Source organism: Artibeus jamaicensis, unplaced genomic scaffold, assembly GCF_021234435.1.
Source record: "Artibeus jamaicensis isolate MK-2021 breed Jamaican fruit bat unplaced genomic scaffold, CSHL_Jam_final scaffold_474, whole genome shotgun sequence".
In the NCBI taxonomy this organism is placed as follows: Eukaryota; Metazoa; Chordata; class Mammalia; order Chiroptera; family Phyllostomidae; genus Artibeus; species Artibeus jamaicensis.
In genome coordinates this window covers 40,155,761-40,176,711 of record NW_026522046.1, presented here as the reverse complement: position 1 = coordinate 40,176,711, position 20,951 = coordinate 40,155,761, and the positions used below count along the sequence as shown (strand labels likewise).

The window sequence follows — 20,951 nt, the reverse complement described above, 5'->3', positions numbered from 1 at the left end:
TGGAGGGGATTGCGGTTGGGGCAGGACAGGACTGGACCGTGTCCACAAACCAGCTGTGGGGTGAGGCCACATGCTTTGCCCTGCTCCCCACTGTCTGCAACAATGCGTCTCCAAGTTCATGTCAGTCCCTGTGGGAGGGCTTTGGGTCTCTTGGGGAGCTGGTGGGTGTCCCTCTGGTGGCCATTCTGGGAGGTGTGGCAGGCCAGAGCCCAACCCCCTCAAGGTCTGCTGTCCATGTACTGCGACCATGAAATGAGCTGGTCCTGATGACTGACGTGGTTCTGAACAGGCTCCAAATAAGAATGACCATGTGCACAGACACTTTGCAGGCAGCCTTCACTGTCCTGAGACCAGTTCTCAGGGTCCTCTGTCCCCATACACCCAGCAGGCAGACCCTGAGGGAGCCCGGAAGTGCAGTGTGCAGGTACACACAGCTGCACATGGGTGTGCATGGAAGTCCCCGAGTGTACAGAGGTGCTGGGTGTACGTGACCATTCTCCTCTCAGGTCTCCCTGGGGCAGCAGCCTTCCCAGGCCTGTGTGGGGGTGGGGGGAGCTCTGCCCTGGGTCCCCACCCCTGGCACTGTACTCTCTCCACAGCTGCTGCAGCTGGCCAGGTTCCAGGAGGTGTCTGGCTCCGAGGGGCTGTGCACACTGCACAGAGCAGGACCTCACTTGTGCCCCAGGAGCAAATGCCACCCTGCTCTGGTGGCCAAGGGGTTTAGGATCAGCAAAGGAGGTTCTGGGAGCTTGGAGGCGGGATCTGAGCCATGCAGTGCACATGGAGAGGCTGCAGAGGGAGCAGTTGGTCTAGCTGCTGAGGATGTGTGGGCAGCAGGGGAAGTGCATCCCAGGGGTCAGTGACCAGAGGTAAGACCCCATACTCCCCAACCAACCCATGAAGTCCCACTCCATCTCCAAACATAAAAGCAAAACAGTGCTGTCCCTTCCCAGCAGGGTTGGGGTGGGGGCAGCCTGTGTGGACATGCCTGGGTACCAATCTACCAGCCTGACCCACACCATCAGCTGTAACTTGGGCCACCCCCTGTGCACCCTCCTCCTCAGTGCTCAGGGCACCCAAAGTGCCCCACTCAGCCAGCAGTGTGTTCCGGACTCTCCGTGCTGAGCTGCCCTGCCTTGCATGAGAATAGAGGGACATGGGAAGGGCAGCATCAAGGACACGGTGGGCCCTGGTTAGGTCTCTTCCTGCCTGGTGGCAGGGGCTGGGCCCTTCTCAGTCTCCCAGTGGATGCCAGTACAACGCCCCCCCCCCAGGCCAGCTTGGAATTGGGAACCCCTCACGCTCAGGCCATGTGGTTTGTTTAATGTATTTCAGGTCTCATCTCCAGCAGCACCACTGGTTCCCAGAGCCCCAGGTGGCGTGTCCTTCAGGCTGGTGTGTGAGCAGCCCCAGTGGTCCTCTGTCACCCATGAAGCAGGCCAGTGTTCGTCCACCTCAGGAAGGGAGAAGATGACAAGGGCCTGGGGCAAAGGAAGAGCTGGCTCCCAAAGACACCAGCACCCCCGCTTCCCTCTAACAGGGAAACGCCTGCCTGCCCCGCACCCAGCTTTGCCCACAGAAACAGAAGCCCAGTGAGGTTTCTTGTTTATGCCAGTTAAAAAAAAAACAAAACACAGCATTGTTTACCATTCAATCACCTGAACGTCTAGAAATGTGACCGCCTAGCCACGAGCCCTGAGAATCTGGGCTACCATCCTCACCCTACAGGGCCCACGACATCCTACAGGGGCTTATGTCCCCTGGACTGGCATCTGGGAGCACTTCATGGGACCCTGCCTCCCAGGGGGGTGAAGGTGGGGAGGCCTGGCGGGCACATGGGACCGTCCCAGCAGCCCTGTGTAGGCAGGGGCACAACCCAGTCTTCAGTGATCAGGCAGTTGTGTCCTCAGCAGGCTATGGAGCACGGGCAGACTGTGAAGCCCGAGGAGCACAGGACTCAGGGACACTGCAGGACAAGCGAAGGCACCTCTGGCTGAGGCAGGTAGCCCTCAAGGTGTGTGTCATGGGCAGAGCACCCAGGAGCCCCATCGGTCATTGGTTGCATAGTCTGAACAACGGAATCCAAACAACACCAGAAACTCTTCCTGGTTTCAAGAGGATGGCCAGCCTGCCAGGGATGTGACAGTTCTGAGATGTCAAGGCTCCAGGCTCAGTGAGAATGTTGGAAGATGCAGAGCAGGTGGCCTCTGGTGTCAGGAATCCAGCCACGCACTGGGCTGGGCAGACAGAACAGGCCAGCTCAGGCCTTGGCCTCAGGCAGGTCCCTTGAGTCAGGCAGTTCCCTCGAGACTGGCCCTTTGGCCCATGTGCTGTCCTCCTGGGCCAGGGTAGTGGCTTCGGGCTGCAGGTTGCTGAGGGCCCCATCCTGCATGTTCAATGCCTGGAGGTCCTTCTCCTTCAAGGGGCTATTTAGCTCCTGGGCCAGGGGCACGGGCTGGTGGCGGTCCTGCTGGAAGTGCCACAGGATCCCCAGTGCAGCCGCCAAGAAGTAGGCAACGGACAGCAGCACGAAGTACACAAAGTAGACGAGGAACTGGAACAGAGAGCCATGCAGGGAGGTAAGGAGCAGCCTGGGAGGGGACGGGGCTTTGCTGAGGGGAAGAGAAAGAGGGGGGACAGGGAGGGGCAGTCAGGGGTCCTCCCTCTCCCTCCTCCTGCTCAGGGGCCACGGGAACCCTGCTAGGGTGGGATGGGCACCCAGGGGGCAGAGGCCAATTCACACTGTGAGACTGAGCAGGCCTCGCAGTGTGAAAGTCCTCCCGACCACGCCACACACAGCACCGTGGGGGGTGGGGGAGGCTCCCACCACTTGCTTGCAGAACCTCGGCACTTTTGCTGCCTCTGTGATCTACTCCCAGGTGCTCTGCTCATTTTACGGGACCACGCATGTGCACTTGGCCCCATGGGGAGAGTCCCCGCACTGCGGAGGGCTTGCAGACAGCCCTGCCAGCAGTGGGGCCCTGCCAAGGACAGGCAGCCTGAGACCTGGGCAGCCCCAGGTGAGCCAGTGGCCGCCCTGGTGACAGGAAGAGCTGCACAGCAGTGACACAAAGGGAGGCACATGCAGCCCACGAAGATGCCCCTCTTGATTATGACCTCCACCACGGAGACGGGCAGTCTCCAGGCGTCTGGGGCCAGACCAGGCCCGAGCCCCTCCTGGAGCCCCTTATGGCACCAGCACCCCAGCCCTTCCAGGAAACCTGCTCATTGCAGAAGTAAAGCAGGAGGGACACTGTGGAGGACTCTGCTCCCGGGAGGATGGCGCCGCGTGTTTCCCATATACTTCCCCAGTATGACTGAATGGCTGCATCCCTGGGACACATAAGGCAGTGACTCGGAAGAGCAGGGACAGCCCAGTAGGGACCCAGGGCCTGAGGCACAGCACAGTGATGTACAATGGGTCCTGGGCTTTGTTTACTTTTTGCTGCAGGTGTTTTGAAATCAAAGAAGCCTGCAATCTAGAAATGGCAACACATGTAGAAAAAGAGTCCCCAGAAAGCTGCTCTCTCTGCCAGAGGACCGGGACAGGGACAGCCCAGTAAGACAGGAAGTGACAGATGAAACAGCCCCGCTCAGCTAGACCCACCCTCATTACCCAGGCCTGCCCCACAGGGTGGCATTGCTCAAGGCCCAGTGGGGAGCCGCAAAATTCACCCCACGGAAACCGAAGGGAAAGTGTGGACCTTTACTCCTACCAGGTGGTAATGACCCTTGACCCTGCTCCTGTGGACTCAGGAATTTCACCCCCCACCCAGCAGTAGCAAGAACACCACACCCCATATTCAAACTTCTGAAAGCTCAAGACAAAAAGAAAACAAAAACACAAAAACCCTTGAATGTAGCCACTTAACAAAAACTGACACCTTAGGGGAAAACAATGAGAGTGACAGGATTTTTCATCACAAACCAGGAAGGCCACAGGAAGCGGCACATTTTCCACATGCTGAAAAAAAACTGTCAGCCCAGAAGCCTCGATCTTCAGGAATATCTGTCTTTAGGGATAAAAAGGAAATCCAGACATTCTCAGATTAAAAAGAAAACAAACCTAAGCGAGGATTTTGTCACAAGCAGACCTGCCCTAGAACAGTGGCTAAAGGAGGGTCTCTTAACTGGACAGGAATGGAGAAGACAGCCCCTTGTGCAACAGGAAGGAGAAAACAGCGAGCAAAATCGTGTAGTGGGCGTAGATTGTGGTCGTCAGGGGTAGGGGAGGAGGGGTGGGAGTCAGGGGGCGGGGCCGTGAAAGGGCAGCTGGAGGGAACCTTCTTGAGAACCACAGGACGTGACCAGTGGGGCAACTGGAAGCGAAGTCCGTGCATGGGTCTCGGCATTACCTCGCACACTGTGTGGATGAAAGTTTCCCAAAAGTTGAGAGTTTACTTTCGATAAACGAGCACACACACCCAGGCCAGCTCCAGGCCACTGGCCCCACTGGCCCCAGTCGCTGTGTCTTCTCTGGGCCTGAACATCTGCCCGTTGTCACGGCTCAGGATGGATAGAGCCGTGAACACACAGGAGAGAAGGGTTGGCTGGAAGGACTGTCCTCAGGAACCCCATCAGCATTTCCAATTACGAACAAAATGCCCCACTTCTAGAGTTACTTTTTAACTCAGAAATAGTTCAATCAATGTATTACTCTTGATCTGACCCAATGGAGAGAAGCCAAGTGGGAGGGGCTGGCACAAGGACCATTGGGGACAGCCCCATCCTTGGGAAGACTCTTCGGGCCCTTCCTACCCAGTCTCAGGACGCTCCAAGGCCACACTACAAAGCAGGGACAGCTGAGGGCTCCAGGGACAGGGAGGGGCTCCTCCAGGTGCTGGGGCTCCCTGCAGGCCAGCTGGTCAGCTGCCACCAGGCAAGGCTCCATGAAAGGGCCCAGGACCGAGGGTGCTGCCCCTGCAGAGACAGCCTCAACAGGGGAGGCTTCCCCTGGGTGGTGAGGGACAGCATCAGCGAAGGAGGCTCTCAACCCACCCATCCCTGGGCACAGGCACCTGTGGACCAGAGTCCTGCTGGGCCACGGGGGACTTTGCCAACCCTGCTCAGGGTGGGCAGTGCCGTGTTCAGCCTGGGGGGACTGGGAGGTGGGCAGTGTGCCTGGAGGCCCCCCAGAAGCAGGGTCGAGACCCAACTGCCTGTGTGGACATGAAGCGTGAGAAACTCTGATGGTCTTCACCTAAAGGGCACTTCCAAACCCCACCCAGAAGGCCCGTTTCCATAGGAGGGTCTGTCCCACCTGCATCGCCTCCCTGGCCAGCTGTGCAGCCGTGAGGTGATAATGACCCAGCACGCTCACACAGTGTCAGGACGTCTCACGGAGCCCACCAGGCCCAACAGACCCCCCACCCAGTGAGGCCCTGGCTCCACACAGGAGGAGGCTGCGTCCCCGCGGGCCGGTTACTGAAGACCCCAGTTTCAGCCCTCCCGCCAGCCCATCCTCCGGCTGACCCAGCTCGCTCAGAGAGGCCCTGCCTTGGCTGAGGACACAGGAGTAACACGTGAGTGTTCTCCCCCTCACAGCAGATGTGAGAGTCACATGTGCGAGTGTCCCCCACCTCACAGAGGACAGACATTCCCAAGCTCTTCCCAGAAGCACCAAGAACTGGCCTAGGGTCAGATGAAGAGGGGCCGGCAGGCTCCAGTGGCCACCCCGCCTGCTCTACTTCCATCCGTCCTCTGTAAAGAAGACAAAGAGCTGTCACGTGAGTGAGGGCCTGGGTCTAACAGGCCTTGACGTCATAGGCAGAGACCTGAAATGAGGGTGGTAACCCCTGGCAACACAGGGAAATGGCCCACAGTGCGCCTCCATCCTTGCCGGGCCATCAGCCATTGTAGGTGGTGCCCAGGGCCTGGAAGACCTCCATAGATGACCTGCGCCCAGGCCCAAATCAGAGGCCCCACAGTTCCAACTGGAGTTGGCTGCGCCCCACCCAGACATGGGCGGCATTACAGCCCTGACCTGGGCCCCAAACGGGAACAGTGCATGTCAGCACAGCAGTTGCCAGGTCATGGTCCCCTGGCACTGGTCCTCTGACCCCTCCCTCCTTGATCTGGGCCCCTCGCTTCATGGTCCTGCCGCGACTCAGCAAGCCCAGAGTGTCCAGCTAGAAATGCCCAGCCCACGCTGTGCATGCTCCCTGTGCTTTTTGGGTCTGTGGGCTGGGTCCCATGGAGGGGACAGTGCTGCTGGTTGGGTGGCCACCAGGAGGCCCTGGTCCAGACATCCCTCCAAAGTCCCCACTCCCCAAGGAAGCAAGCCCAAATGGGGGCTCACCTGTAAGCGGACCGAGAATCCCAGGCCCCGCTTGTCAGAAACGATGAAGGTGATGATGGTCTTGAGAATGGTGGCAAAAAACGTGTTGACTCCAAAGACCAAGGCACAGAGCTCCTTAGAAAGAGAAGACGCGATCTGAAAACTTAACGGGAAAGCAGGCACAGATCAGCCTCAGCGGGCAGGGACAAGAAGTGCCCGCAATACAAAGAGGAAACCCTGGGCTGCCAGGGGCTGCCAGAAACAGCCATGTGGTCTGCTGATTGGCCTTGCCCACTAAGGCCACTGGAGACCAGCAGCACCAGCCCAGAACCCAGGCTGCCCACTGCCTCCTCCCTCAGTGACTCAGAATGAATGCGACACAATGACAAATGCAACATGGGAAGGCACGGTCTCCTAGTAACCCTGACAGAGCGAATCATAGTCACTGCAGCACGCTCAGAAAATCGTCCTTGGGAGAATGGGCAGAGCGTCATGAGGAAAAGTCTGGAATGAAAGTCTTTAATGATTTTAAAGTCATTACATGATTCAATAAATCGGGAAGAACAGGTAGACAAATAAGGGGGTCAGAAGGAAGTACTGTGCTCAGAGCTCCTGGCCCTCTGCAAAGAAGTTAACATTTGAACGCACTTCCCATCAGAATCCCCGAAGTGCCTTTAAAAATAAGGACTAGCCCCGGCCAGGGTGGCTCAGTTGGTTGGAGTGTGACCCCAAAACCGAAAGGGTCAGAGTTCACTCCCCAGCTGGGCACGTACAGTTCCTCTTTCTCTCCCTTCCTCTTTCTCTAAAAAAAAAAAGTCCTCAGGTGAGGATGAAAAAAATATATATATAATAATGACTAAATTAGAACTATTCTAAAGTCTGGAAGATATAACAAACAAAAACACCCAAGAAGTCCTTAAAGAGAATGCCCGAAGCCAAGGGCCTTCTGCTGTACTGGGGTCCAGGAGCAAGAAATGTGTGAAATGCCAGAACAAGCAACAACATGACGAGGAAGGACTACATACAGACGGAGACAAGACCATGTCAGTCAAACGTCTGGAGGACACACTGGCTCCTGGCAAACTGGAGCTGGGTCAGGCCCCGCCAGCACAGCTAATGCCATGCCATCTGCACAAGTGTTTCACGTGGTGCGCTGTAAACTCCGTAAGTAGGGTTAAAGGCAAAGCATAACACATGTGGTTAGAGGCTCCCATCACTTGGAAGATATAAGTGTACTATGGGTAAATAAGGAAAAGATGAATCCCAGCAGAAAGTCCACAGCTATGAAGTGGTGCTAACACCAGGGAGGGGGCAGCGTGCTAGCTCCACAGCATCTGCAGTATCACCCGACACCCCTTCGTTGGCTCTCATGCCCTTTGACCTAGCCAGTCTCTTCCTGAGAACACCTGAGGCCATTATCAGAATTGGAAAGAAAAATGCAGGTTGAGAGGATATTGAGCTCATTGTTGGCTGTCATAGCAAAGTACTGGAGACAGCATCCCCATCAGCTGGGGACTAGCCATGCGACATCACTTATCACCAAGAAGACCAAATATACCTGCATTTTGGACAGCTGAACGAGAAGGTTGTCTTCTCACAGGAGTGTGGTCAGGGTGCCTGCCGACATTGGCCCCGAGGAGCAGGGCAGGAAAGACACTGGGTTTGGTCCAGGCTCTCGGAGCCCAGGGCAGGTGCAGCTGAAAGTGTGGGCTCAGGGGATGGAGGCCACTGTCTTAGCTCAAGAAAAGGTAAGGCCAGGTGTTCTAACATGGGCGTGACTGGAAGGAGGAGAGGACTGGAGGTGCCCCATACCGGGAATTGGGCAGGACTGTGGTGACACACCTGCGAGGTGCAGGAGGTGCAGGGAGGTAGTCTCCTGTGTGCCTGTGGGGTGTGGGCACACGTGCAGCTTTGCGAAAGGTCAGTTCAAAGGAGCACCGAGGGTCTTAGATACAAGCAGAACTCGGTGGGGAAAAGTTCTGGAAAGCACAGGCAAGATGGGCAACAGCTCCCAGGATGTCCCTGGGCAGGTGCAGGGAAGTCTGTAGGGGTGTAAGAAACGGGAGCATCAGGGGAACCCTGGGCAGAAGGTGAGCTGGCACCCTCGGTCACTCCTTGGCCAGGAGCTGCCATTCCCCACAGTGGGGAAAGGGGCATGTGAAAGGCCACAGGGCTACGGAAGATGGGACCGCAGCAGCACTCAGGGCCAGGGAAACAGGGCAGGGAGGCTGGGAGGAAAATCTTCACAAGGACCAGTCCCTGTCCTCAAGTGGCCTCAGTGGGAGGAGCAGAGAATATGTCACATAGGAAGGCTCCTTGCTGAGCTTAGGGTCATAGCAGGCAGCTGGAACTGACATGCTGGGGACAAGGGGACAATTGGGCCCCTGGCTAAAGCTGTCCAGGGTTCACCACTCCTCCCACCATCAAACTTGCTTCACACTGTTGGGCACATACCCCTTCTACTCCTCACAGAACATTCTGGAAGGGAGGCCTGTCAATACACACAGACAGCCCCTCAGTCCCCACCCTGAAGGCGGGTGGTGCATGGCCCTCCAGCGGCCATCTGTCCACCTGGCCCCCAGGGCCTTTAGTGGCTACCTGAGCCAATGGCCACTTGTCCACCCCACACAGCCCAACTCACGTGGCGATAGGCACCAGGAACTGGTAGGAGCCTCGGAAGAGCACGAAGGCCACGTAGCACAGGCTGATGCTGTTCGTGCGGTGCATGAGGAAGACCAGCCCAGCCTGCAACCCTGTCACAACTCCGATGACCAGCTTTGCCCACAGGGCCCAGCGGATCTTCACAAAGCCTGCTGCAAAGGAGGTGATGGCACCTGGGGAGACAGGACAGCCATTGTCATCCTCCTGGGGTGGGTGGGGCAGGTGGGGCAGGTAGGGACAGCTGCACATACCTAGCAGAGTAGAGGCGGCATCCACCCCACCGTTGTAGACCTTGGTGTTGTCTGTAGTGGGCTCAACAACATTCCACAGGATGTGCACATAGTAGACAATTAGGTAGTAGCCAGCTGAGTTAAAGACCCACCAGAGGGACCAGAGGCGCAGCTGTGGCAGCCGCAGGCTGTTCCCCAGCTCCCGGAGCATGCGCACGAGGGTCCAGTCCCACCAGGCCGCTAGCAGCGTTCTGCCCAGCTTTCTGCCCTCGGGCCCATCAAGGCCCGGGTGCATCTGGTCCAGCTCCGAGGGTGAGGCCCCACCGTGTGTGGCTTCACTGCGGTTGAAAAACAGGCTGCGTTTGGGGCGCTTCAGGAAGATCGTGAGGACCAGGGTGAAGGTAAGGAAGGCCAGTGAGAGGCGGTTGAGCGTGATGAAGGAGACTCTGCCCACGGTGATGAGCAGCTGGCCCAGCACGGAGCTGGCGAAGACGCCCAGCAGCACTGCAGCCCTGGAGTAGCCGGCCATACGCTGATAACGGGCAGGGTGCACGAGTGAGAAGATGTAGGAGGAGTAGGCGATGCGGGCAGCCATGGTGAGGCTGAAGAAGAACTCCATGAACTGCATGTGCAGCACAGAGTGGCCATACAGCAGCAGCAGCCACACAGAAATGTAGCTCAGGCTCTGCAGGAGCAGCACTGGCTTGTAGCGCAGGTAGTCCGTCAGTAGGAAGACGGGCACCAGCACTGCCAGGTAGGAGTAGGACAGCACCGGCGTGATCTCGTTGGTGACCTGCAGGATGGCAGGCTCGTGACCCCACGCAGCTCGGCACTACAGCCACCAGTCGGGCCCTTTGGTAGTGCCTCCCCACCCCGAACCACAATGTGAGCACGACTGTCTGCTAACACCAGCACAGGTAGCCCTCAGCCCCGAGGCTAGCGTGCTCTGAGGAGGACACACTGTACAGATGGAAACCAAGGGCCAGAGTAGGGCCCTGGTCAGCATGTAGGGCTCTCCTGGAGGCTGGTTGGACTCACTCCCTCCAGCTCCTCTACCCAGTTTCTACAGCCCTGGATCTGCCCACCCAGATGTGCTGCTGAGCCAGCAGGAGCAGCACATCCAAGCCTGGGCTCAGGACCCCAGAATGGACTTGCATGCTGACAAGCCTCCAGGGGCTCAGGGGGACGCTGTCAGGAGGCCCTCACTGAAGCTCTGTGCCTGGCAGCCTCCTGAACCCACATGCCCATGGGAGGCCAAGGCTGACCCTGAAGACTGTGGTCCCTGAAACACCGAGCAGTGAAGGTCCCCCACGACATTCCTGGTGCAAGTCAGTCCCCAAGGGGAGCTGAATAGCCTGTGTTTGGTCTCTGACAGCCACGGCCCAGTTACAGCTATCCAGGCCAAGTTTATGGAAAATTCTGGGAACATCAAACAGTCCCTCCTTGATGAGACCTATGGCAGACAGATGACTTGGTCATAGCCCCAGGGGTGGGGTGGGGTCAGAGAAGAGGACCTGCTGGTGTTTCTCATCTCCTCCCCACCCCCCACCCCTGCAGATGATACTGTCCACCAAGGGGCCATGTGCCTGGAAGTCCAAAAAGTCCCTGGGGCAGATGGTGTCTGTCAAGAGACCCAGCACCAGCAAGAGAGCAGCCTCCTACCGGCCTGAGCCAAGTTCCCAGATGTGTTCCCAGAGGAAAGGAAGGCGGCCAAGACACACGCCGAGGCAGATACTGAAGGGACACGGCCAGCAGCTATCAGATGGGCAGAGGGTCAACGAGGCAAGAGGGAAACCGAAAGCTGCGGCCACAGGCAGAGGGCGCGGGTGTCGGGGACAATAAAGCAGAGTCCCTTGGGGATGACAAACTGAGCACAGAGGCACCGGGTCACTCTGTGGTTGAATCCCCTTGGGTGTGACTTAGGTAGGACCATCTTTGACCTACATGGGCCCGGCAGCCCCGGCTCACACGTGCCCCCCAGATATAAGCCTACTGCCTCTCTGATGACACCCCAGCTCGGTGGAATGGCTTCATTTCTGGAAGGTACTATATATTCAGCTCACATGCAACCTGAGAGAGCAGATGAATGACACAACATTTTTGCTATAGAGACTTTTCCTGTTAACAGAGCTTCACGTACATGGTTCCTGTAATCACCACAGCAGACAATGCCACCCCCCCCAAGATCAGATCAGTGTTCTGAGGAAAGAGAGCCCTCCAGGTGACCCATGAGTGGGGGATGTGAAGGACTGGTTACTCAGAGGGGCCCCCAGAGGGTTTGGGAGGCACGGGCCCCAGACCCAGCCTCTCTGCCCAGCCTCACCTGGGAAGTGACCAGCTCCAGCAGTGAGCACTGGCCGTGGGATCAGACACAGCGACAGACAAGCAGGGCTCCCAGTTCGTGTGGGCCAGTATGCGGTCATTTCTATCTTTTCAAGATGGTTACTTGGAGGAGAGAGGCCACGTTTGCACAGCCACCATATTTGACTTAAACTATTTGAGTGTCTGTAAGAGGTGGAGGCCGAGCTCCAGGCCAGGGAGAGGCAGGGGCTTCCTGAAGAAGCGAAGGGCACCCCGGGACCCAGGAGAGTCCAGGAGGGCGGGGAGGCTGGTGGCCACACCGAAGGGCAGCAGAGGCTGGGGGGAGCAGGTGAGCAGCCCGGGACCAGCTGGGGGGTCTTCAGGTGGACGAGCAGGGTGATGGCCAGAGCTTGGACGGGGGCCCTGGCTGTGCACCTCACCCACCAACAGCCTGAGTTTCTTCCTTTTATTTTACGGCAAAGGGAACAGCAACCGTGGGAGGGGAGCACCAGGGCTGGAGCCGGTCCCGCCTCATTCCCTACCACCAGGGTGCCTTCTGGTATAAGCTTCCGAGTCAGGTTTCAAGGAGATCCTTTGTCCTCCTTGCTGAGTAAAGAAAAATTCCTTCCGTAATCTCTTTAGGCAAATGGCTGCAGAGTCCCTGCTGGAAGCGGGTGGGCCACTCTCACCCCCTGGCGAGACTGGCAGCAGCCCTGGACCTCCTGTGGCCAGAGTCGCTCTTCCACTGGTCTGGTTAAAAGCGAGAGGCAGGCCCCTCAGTGCCCCAAGAGGGACTGGGGACAGGACCCGGGATACCACCGGGGTCGAGTAACCTCAACAGCCCCAGCTGCTTCCCCATCCACGGGGTGCCCCTGCTCACTCTACCCCTTATTTACAGGCCAGGCCCATCCCACCCCGACCCAGCCCACGTGCCTGCGTCCGCGTGAAGTTCATGTCAGGGCCCAGGAGGTAGGGGGTGATGAAGCTCTCCCCAGGCCGCATCTGCGCCATGAAGCCGTAGAAGCAGAGGAAGAACACCAGGCACTGCCAGGACTGAAGCTTGTGGCCCAGCCCAGGCTCCGGCCCGGGCTCTGGCTGGGGCTCCAGGGGCACCGGCTTCTCCACGGACTGGCTGGAGGTTGCCATGCTGCCCAGGCCCCACGTGGCCCTGGAGAGACTGGAGGTAATGCTGCCCCTGGAGGGAAGGACAGAGAGTCAGGGCCGACCCGCAGCCCAGGGACGCCTCCCCTCCTCCCCGGAGCTCAGCGGAACCATATCTCACTCAGTCAGGACTCCACACCCACATGGAGCTGGGGAGGAGAGCCCACAGGTCTCAGCCCCCCCGGGGCTTGTGACAATCCAGACACTATATTCACCGGGACTTTGCTATCACCACCTCCAAGGAGTATCCAGGGCTTCCCGGTCCTGTACGGCAACCACCAGCCCGGTGGGGCTCCTTCGATGTTAACTAAAACTAGATGCAATTTAAAATCCAGTTCCCCAAGCACACCACCCATTTCAACTGCTCATAACCGGTGGGCTGGGCACACACCCTTCCCATGAGAGGTCTCGGGGACAGCCTGCCCTTGCTGTCCCATTGGCCTCTGGGGGGACACTGTGCACAAAAACTGGGGGATGGGCAGTTGGGGTTTATAGGAAGAACCCAGAGTAGGAGGGGGAGACAAAAGGAGAAGCAGGAGCCAGAGAGTGGTGTGACTGGGCAAGGGGGACAGACGGAGCTCCAGACTGCATCATGAGCTGAGGGTGGGTGGCCTCACCCGGGGGCACTTTGGGTGGTGCCTGTGTTTGGTGTGGGGGTGACAGTACTATTTCTATGCCCACTAATTGCCCTTTCTAACAGAGAGGGGCAGATAATCATGTCTAGTTATCGGAATGCAAAGTAATCTGCTGTTTGTTTTTATTACCACTTCTGTATATGCTACATGTTATTGGTTTTCCATGAAGGCATGGATACAAAGTTCACTTTTAAGAGAGGTTCAAAAACCAAGCTGCCCTGAAAACTGTGTCAGGTGGGGACACACTGGGTGGAGATGGGGGCAGGGCTGAGAGACGTCAGGACAGCTCTGTGCACCTTAATGCACAGCCTCTCGGAGGGTGACTGCAGAGGGTCTGGATTCGGGGAGAAATTCCTGCCGATTCCCAAGCAGTGGACACTAAAAATTCCCAAGATGCGGGAGCTGGTGCTCTGGAAAAGCCACCAGGTTCTGGGCACTCGATCCAGCCTGCCGCACAGAGACCATCCAAGAAGGAAACGTTTGCACACTCCTCCCTGGATGAGGCTCAAGACAACCGGATGAGCTCAGAGACCCCCCAGGGGCCACCAAGGGCAGAGAGAGACTTCGAGCCAGACCTCTGATCACTCTGCACCGGCCTAGGGCCTCCGCAAAGGGGACCATGGTTGGATGCGTGTGATTCCTCCACCTTCTTAGCCCCCATATTTATTTCTGTGGCTCAGGAAAATGAGAGCAGGGGACCATAATGAAACGTCTCAAGAAACCAGGCCTGGTGGGTTTGTTTGTGGGGCCACAAGGTAAGGCAGGGTGGGGGCAAGGGGCAGCTTCGGGAATTCCAGAAAATTTCAAAGGGAGGTGGTGAAGGGGGTAACAGTGGCCTGAGAGTTACAGGGCCCTGGGACGACCCCCCACCATTTCAAGGAGCCGAATGAAACAATCAGCCAGGCAAGGGAGCACGGGGAACCTGGCCTTCTCCCCCGGCAGCCCAGATTTGGCACCTGCGACTTCTGGAAAGAGCACATGGGCCATACAGGCCATTCAGGCTGCTTTTCCAACCCCCCTGGAGCTTGCACACAAACAGATGAGGGGGCTTGGCCCCTTCAACAGAGGGGACAGCCCCAGACCAGGAGGCGTACCACAGGCAGAGCTGTCCGCCTCGGGGTAGACACACTACCAGGGATCCCATTCCAGTCCCAGGACAGCCCTCAGTTCACTTTCCCACTCCTAGTGCTCTGCTCCCTGGAAACCAGAGCAACCGACTCACCTACCCCAGCAGCGGGCATAGGGCAAACAGCCAAGAATTTAAGCCCAGGGTCCCCAGGAGTGGGGTCCCCACCTTTCCTTTCCCCCAAGGGTCCCCAGGAGCCCTGTACTTGTCCATCCTGTCATCTCCAGAAGCAATGGGAACCTTCCTACCTGCGGTACCCGGATCCTGGGGCAATGGCAGCAGTCTCAGACACCAGTGCCCCAGCACTCATGGTTTCATTTCTACATCCTGCATGCTTACAGCTTCTGAAACCACCAGGCAGTGCTTCTTAAACCACAGAAGAGCACACCATAAAACAAGCTCTGGGTCCCACCGTACGGGGCTGTCTGAAAGTCTGCGCCTGGCTCAGGACTCTGCACCTTACCACGTGCCACAGGCATGCCCATCGGCAACCAAAGTGAGCAAGCCCAGGAGACACTGTGCCAGGACTCCTGGCTGGTCTGCACAAGCTCACCCCCTGGACATCCAGTATCCAGGCTTCAGGGCAAACCCATCCTCAACCACCCAGTTCTCCAGGGCCACAACACAAGTGAACCAGCCACACTCCCCGGAAGGATGAACATGCAAGGCACCACCCCAGGTGATGGCCAGGGATCCCCCAACATGGATGGAGGTCACAGAGTAGGAGAGTGTCTACAGATACCTGGGGTCCAGGGCAGGAGAGATGGGGTTCATGCGGGCCTCTCCTGGTGGCACCCGAGGCTGCCTCCTCATCCAACAGGCTCTGTCTCAGGGCTGACCCACCCAGCAATCTGACCTCACAGGCTGCTCCCCAGCTCCACCCCTGAAATCTGGGGACACTGCCCAGGGCAGGGCTCAACCTGCTGGGCCTCATAACTACCACAGTCCCTCACCTTGCTCCTGAGGTGCATAACAGGTGCCAGCACTGTCATGCAGTGCAAGCCACCATGCCTCCAGGCTGAGGCAAGACGAACTAAAGGGATGCCCCGGGGACTCCATGTGTGGGACAGTTAGTGATTACATTTCTTTGAACTAAAGGCCCGCCCTGGAACTGAGGCGTGTGTCCCCTATGGAATGTGCCTCTCTCCTGTGCATTTCCCACACTATGCTCTGCACTGTTGTGCACACACTTTCAAAAACTTATGAAAAAGATGAGGGCTGGATGGCTAGGCAACTTCAAAGAGAGCTGGGCAGGACAGGGTCATGAGAAGGAGCAGAGGCCAAAAACCCAGGGTCTTATCTGAAATCCATTCTTAGCGATGGAAAAAATGTGGAGCACCCCAGGGCCGGAACATGTTTACAAAGCAGATTCCCAGACCAGAGCACAGCAGGCAGCTTGGCCATTACTCAGTACGTCCAGGAGGGAAGGCCACTTCAGGTTCAAAAGAAAGAGCTGACTCAGAAGCCAGGGCCCTCAGCTACCGAGGCTGGGCCCTGCCATCCGGGGTGGGGTCTGCCTGCCTGAAGTCTCATTCTGTCCATTTACTCAGCTCATGTGGGCGTGATCACCAATGGTGGCAGGCAGCCAGCATCCCAGGTAAGACTCAAAGTCCTTGGCCTGGAAGGCACAGGCTTCTCTTTTCCACGCTGGCCCGGCCCATCTTGGGCTCCAGGAAGAGGAGGGGGAAGGACACAGCACAGAAACAGGCAGAGAAGGCAAGTGAGGCGACCGAGCTCGGGATCAGTGGGCAACAGGCCGGGGCCAGGCCTGGACCCCACGTGTGCTGACCCCAGCCCAGCCCCATGCAACTTCAGGCCTCTTCAGGGCCAGCTGGAGAATCATGGGGTGGCCTCCCCCAAAGACCTGTTCATCTGCTTCAGAAGGCTCCTACAGTTCCCCCTCAGACCCCTCCTGCACCTGCCCTGGGGGGCGTGTGGAGCACTAGCAGTTTCCCCTGGCTCTGTCCTCCCAGCCCCACAGAGACCCAAGCAAACACTGCCTCTCCCGTGTCATATTTCAAACCAGCTACTACTCTCCCAGGTTACCAGGGAGGTTTCTTAGATTTTAAAAACACCTGCTGGTAAAAAAAAAAAAAACCTTTGTACCCCTGCCCCACATCACATGATACAGTTGTAAAATTAGCCACCCTGGCCACCCATGCTACAGACACCCAACTCACAAGTTTAAAACACCCTGGAGGTATTGGTCATCTTTGCCCAGCACAAATAACTAATATTTGAGGTTATATTAAATCCACCGAGGCAATAAGCAGGGCCAACAAGTGGACGAAGATGAAGGGATGCAGTCCAACAGACACAGCACCATCTGGAAACCCAGGGAGTGGATTCTGGGCTCCCAGACCTGCAGAGGGATGCAATCCTGCTGCGCCAGAGGGTCCTGGTTCTGCAGATTCAGTTTGGTCTGCAGAGGGCCCTCCAGTCTCCCTTAGGGGCAGGAGGCACCAGGTCACTTCTGGACAGGGCACAAAGCACGCAGCTGCAAGGGCTTTATCCCTCCTGCACTTTGGGCAGCCACGGAAACAGCTTCCTCTAATCAGGGGTGTCCAACCTTTTGGCATCTCTGGGCCATACTGGAAGAAGAAGAATTGTCTTTGGCCACACATTAAATGCCTTGTGTGACATGTAGTCCCCAAAATAGCTCACAATGTTTCAAGTACATCTACGATTTTTTTGTTGGGCCACATTTTTTTGTGCCGGCAGGTTGGGTACCCCTGGATGCCTTCTGGATTGCTGAGCCCACCCAGATTCTATTCTGTATTCTGAGACCAGCAGGATGCGCACCCTGTAATATGACCACAGAGTTTGCACCGGGCAGGGAAGTAGCCAGGACCCTCGGGAATAGTCCTCCTCTAGCTCAGGGCGGATCCACTCAGGAATGGGCTGCGGACACACTGCCCAGGTTCTGAAACAACTTCCAGCGCACTCAGTGCCTAGCGCGCCAAGAGGCTAGGGAAGCGATCTGTAGTCGGGAACCGGAAGGTGGCGGGTCATGAAATTTACGCGCCCTGCGGAGGGCGGGGCTCCCTCTTAGGCGTTTCCGGCCAAAGCAGCCGTGCTTTCTCGGGTGGGCACCAAGGGTCCGTGGGGCCAGAGGAGGGTAGGGGCGGCGTTCACACCACCAAGTAGTCGGACCGCTGGGAAGACGACCGGAGGTGAGCCCTCCCGGTCGCGAATGTGCGCGCCGCGACCACGTGGTAGAAATGCCGCGGCGCCAGCCGGCTTCCCGCGGTATAACTTGGGGTCCATACATGCGGGCAGTGGCGGAGGTGGGGCCGCGGGTGGTTGCCCACGGTCTCCAGATGACAGGAATGGGTCTGTGTCACCCTGCGCCCATGGTGCCCTGCGCGCAGACTCCGGTCCGCGCCTCCGCATTCATTTGTGAGACTCCGGCCTGCACCCCACCCAACCGCCGCACTCACTTCAGGGACCCCCCAGGCACCCACAGCCCTCCGCCGGCGCCTTATCAGGATCGCGGCGTCCGCGGCCTGCATCCCTCTGCGTTCACCCCTAAGATCCAGAACTGGCTCTCTCTGCATTCACTTCTGAGGCCCAGAACCCGTGCCCCTGACCAGTCCCCCGCCCGCGTCCCTACATCTCCGGCCCGGCAGTCGGAGGTCTCACTCACGAGCGTTCGTGCAAGCGGAGAGTCACCTCTTGGGACCACACACGCATGCATTTCGCATCTTGGATCGCAGTTCCCTGACCCGCCCACGTCACTTCCCCGGGTCACGCGGTTCCCTCGTGGAGCGTGCCTGGGCGCCAAATGGGGGACACGGCCACCCCCCGTATGTCATTTGGACCCCGGCTGCAGCCCCCACTGGACCACTCCCTCCCAGAGCGCCCGAGTGCCCACTATACAGGCCCTAAGACAGCCCCCTTCAGAAGCCCCCTCGCCTGGCTGCAGCCTCCACTAAACCACCACCTCCCAGCTCGCCCCGGAGGCCGGCCGCAGCCCTCCCGCAGCCCTCCCGGAGCCCCTTCGCGCCTACTCACACGGTGCCCAGGTCACAGCTCACGGATGTTCTAGAGGCTGGAGGCCGTCTCCTACCAATCTGAAGGGAGGCCCTCCCCTCCCTCACCCCAGCTGTGACCGCCCCTTGGAAGAGTGCCGGCCCCCTGACCCCTGTCGCGGCCCCGCCTGCCTTCCTGAGCAAGAATGTCGTGTGCTTTTTCTTTTAGGCTCATTTTAAAACGTTCCAATCCTGGCTTACCCACAAGCTCCAGCCAGACACTGGTCACTGTGCCAGGCAGGACTGTTGGGGTTTGGCGGAGTTCTCCCTCCCCCAACGGGGCCTGTGCAGTTCACCCTGACCCACATTTGGCTTGGTGGCTGCTCCAGGACTACAACCAGGCACAGATACTTGACCATGGGATCATAAACAGCAAGCCCCCCCCACACACACACACATACACACACACTCCACATGTGCCCAGTGCCCGGGCTGAGAGAGGGGAGGGGTGGGGTGAGGGTGGCGTGCCCGATTGTGACCCAGGACTAGCTAGCAGCCCTGACCCCCATGCTGGCTCACCCCTCTGCACTGGGCCTGTTCACAGTGCGTTGAGGCCCCTAATGCGTGATTGGCACTGGCCTCCGGGACACTGGACGATGAGCTGCACTCTCCAGGCTGCCTACAGGCTGGGACATGACTGGGGAGGCTGGGGTTACCCAGGCTGTGACTGACACTCAGGTTTAAGGCATCGTAGGGAGCCCTCAGATGCCCCAACTACTGTCCCCTTTTCTCTGCTGGGAAGGGAAGAATCAGGAGCCTGGCCTCACAACCTCAGAAGCATCCACTATGCCCTCATGCCACCCAAAGTACAGGCACAAAGAGGTTTGGCCCCCAGGCCCTCAGTGCCAGAGAGCCGTTTCTGCCCAAGGTCCGGCCACAGCAAAGAACTGGGGTTTGGGTCATCTTCCGGCCAGAGGATGATGGTGGCAGTGTCTGCTCAGCAGACCCACGAGGGCTGTGTGAGGACTGCTGGGTCTCCAAGTGTGTGGGTGCCTGTTCACACCCCACAGGAACTTGGCCATGGACCCTGTTCAGGGGTGTTCAACCTGTGGCCCATGGACCATATGCAGCCCAACAGAAAGTTGTAAATTTACTTAAAACAAGTTTTGTGTGTGTGTGTGTGATTATGTGTCACAGTGTATTTAATACGTGGCCCAAGACAATTCTTCCAGTGTGGCGCGGAGCTGCCAGAAGGTTGGACACCCCTGCCAATATGTGAATGGGTGGCCACCTGCCGCTTCAGCCTTGGATTGATGTGAGGCCTTCTAAAGGCTTCTAAGTGGGGCCTGGGGTGGCTCCTGGGAGGTGAGGAGAGCTGAAGAGGGAGCACGTTCCCTGGCGGGTTCCCCTCCATCCATGCTGGCTCTTCTACACAGGCCTTCTCCATGGTGTGTGGGAGTCCCACCACCCACAGGCCTTACTCAGTAAACTGAAGGGATAAAGCCAAAGGGCATCTGTCCTCCTCTCTCCATGCCTGTGTATGGGCCCCACCTGAGGGACCCTGCCTATGGACATGGGGACCGGCTGGAGGGTGGGCAGACCAGCAGTGCAGCCCCTCCGAGAGCAGGATGGAGCTGCTACTAGAAACAGAGGAGTGGAAAGCAAGACAGCTGGCACAAGGGATAGCATGAGTCACCGACCCTCATGAGGGCTCAGTGAGAAGAACCCTGCCCATAGAAGCAGGATGATGGGCTCATCTGTCTTGGGGACAGGAGAGGTGGTACCCACAGCAAGCACAAGCGTGCACAGATGCCCAGAGAGCAGTCTTTCCACACCTCCCCCCACCCCCCAGCAAGGAGGACCTGAGGACCCATGGCTTCCTCTCTCCAGTCCCTCCCCTGATGGTGTCTCTCTGGCATATGTGGAGGCAGATGAAATGCTGGTTGGACCAAGCCTTTCCCCAATCCCCTGGCTGACTAGTGCCATGCCAGCCAGGGCTTCTAGAAGTCTCCAGGCCACACAAGGCCCAGGGTTCCTACAGGAGCTGTGTGCCTTGGGGGACATGGGTGGGGGGGCCTTGATCGCCCCTGCTCCTAGAAGAGCCGGCCAGGGCTGCAGGGTGTGGCAGGGCCTTGGTGACAGCGCCCCACGGGAGCTGTAACCTGCAAGCAGTGCTCCAAGGGAAGAGTGGCTGGCCCTGGGCAGCTCCTGGGGGATGAAGAGCTTCCAGAATTTTTGGTGTGATGCCTGCTGTCAGGAGCAGCCATAGGAGCCAGGGCATTGGCCTCAGAGGCTCCAGGGATGCAGCTGGTGGAAAGTGTAATCATCATACTGAGAGGTACAGAAACCAATGTTTTCGGGTGTCACTTTCGAGAATGGACCCTGCGTTTTAGTCATTGTAGCTTTAAGTGTTTCTCTGTGCTTAATAATTCATCCCCCAGATATGTAAGGACTGGCTTCAGGGTGGGGGTAGGTGCTGCAAGGGTCACAGAGGGAGCAAGAGCTGGTCTCTGGGTGGGGGGGGGCCACAGTCAGGATGGCCCAGCATTGTTGATCCCCGGCTTCCCCACCCATGGGTTCAGTCACATC

General features: G+C 58.0%; 1 protein-coding gene and 1 long non-coding RNA gene across 5 annotated transcripts in view; one reads left to right on the top strand and one right to left on the bottom strand.

The window, feature by feature from the left end:
* Nucleotides 1-1,588: 1,588 nt before the first annotated feature.
* SLC19A1 (solute carrier family 19 member 1) lies at nt 1,589-18,487 on the bottom strand. Of its 4 annotated transcripts, none has more exons than XM_037158163.2 (6): nt 18,406-18,487; nt 12,403-12,664; nt 9,190-9,961; nt 8,919-9,111; nt 6,299-6,440; nt 1,589-2,554 (listed from the first exon to the last, which is right to left on the bottom strand). In XM_037158163.2, exons 2-6 carry the CDS (start codon nt 12,613-12,615, stop codon nt 2,261-2,263), a joined length of 1,614 nt encoding a protein of 537 aa, XP_037014058.2. In that variant the 5' UTR covers nt 12,616-12,664; nt 18,406-18,487; the 3' UTR covers nt 1,589-2,260. The 4 variants fall into 4 exon arrangements, with proteins under 4 accessions (XP_037014058.2, XP_037014057.2, XP_037014059.2 ...); XM_037158162.2 differs by lacking the exon at nt 18,406-18,487 and adding an exon at nt 18,038-18,141; XM_037158164.2 differs by lacking the exon at nt 18,406-18,487 and adding an exon at nt 12,846-12,864.
* The window catches only part of LOC128626292 (uncharacterized), a 16,343-nt gene continuing 12,849 nt past the window's right edge, over nt 17,458-20,951 (top strand). Inside the window, exon 1 of the long non-coding RNA XR_008390218.1 lies at nt 17,458-17,564. This is a non-coding gene — a long non-coding RNA (uncharacterized LOC128626292). The remainder of the gene's footprint in view (nt 17,565-20,951) is intronic.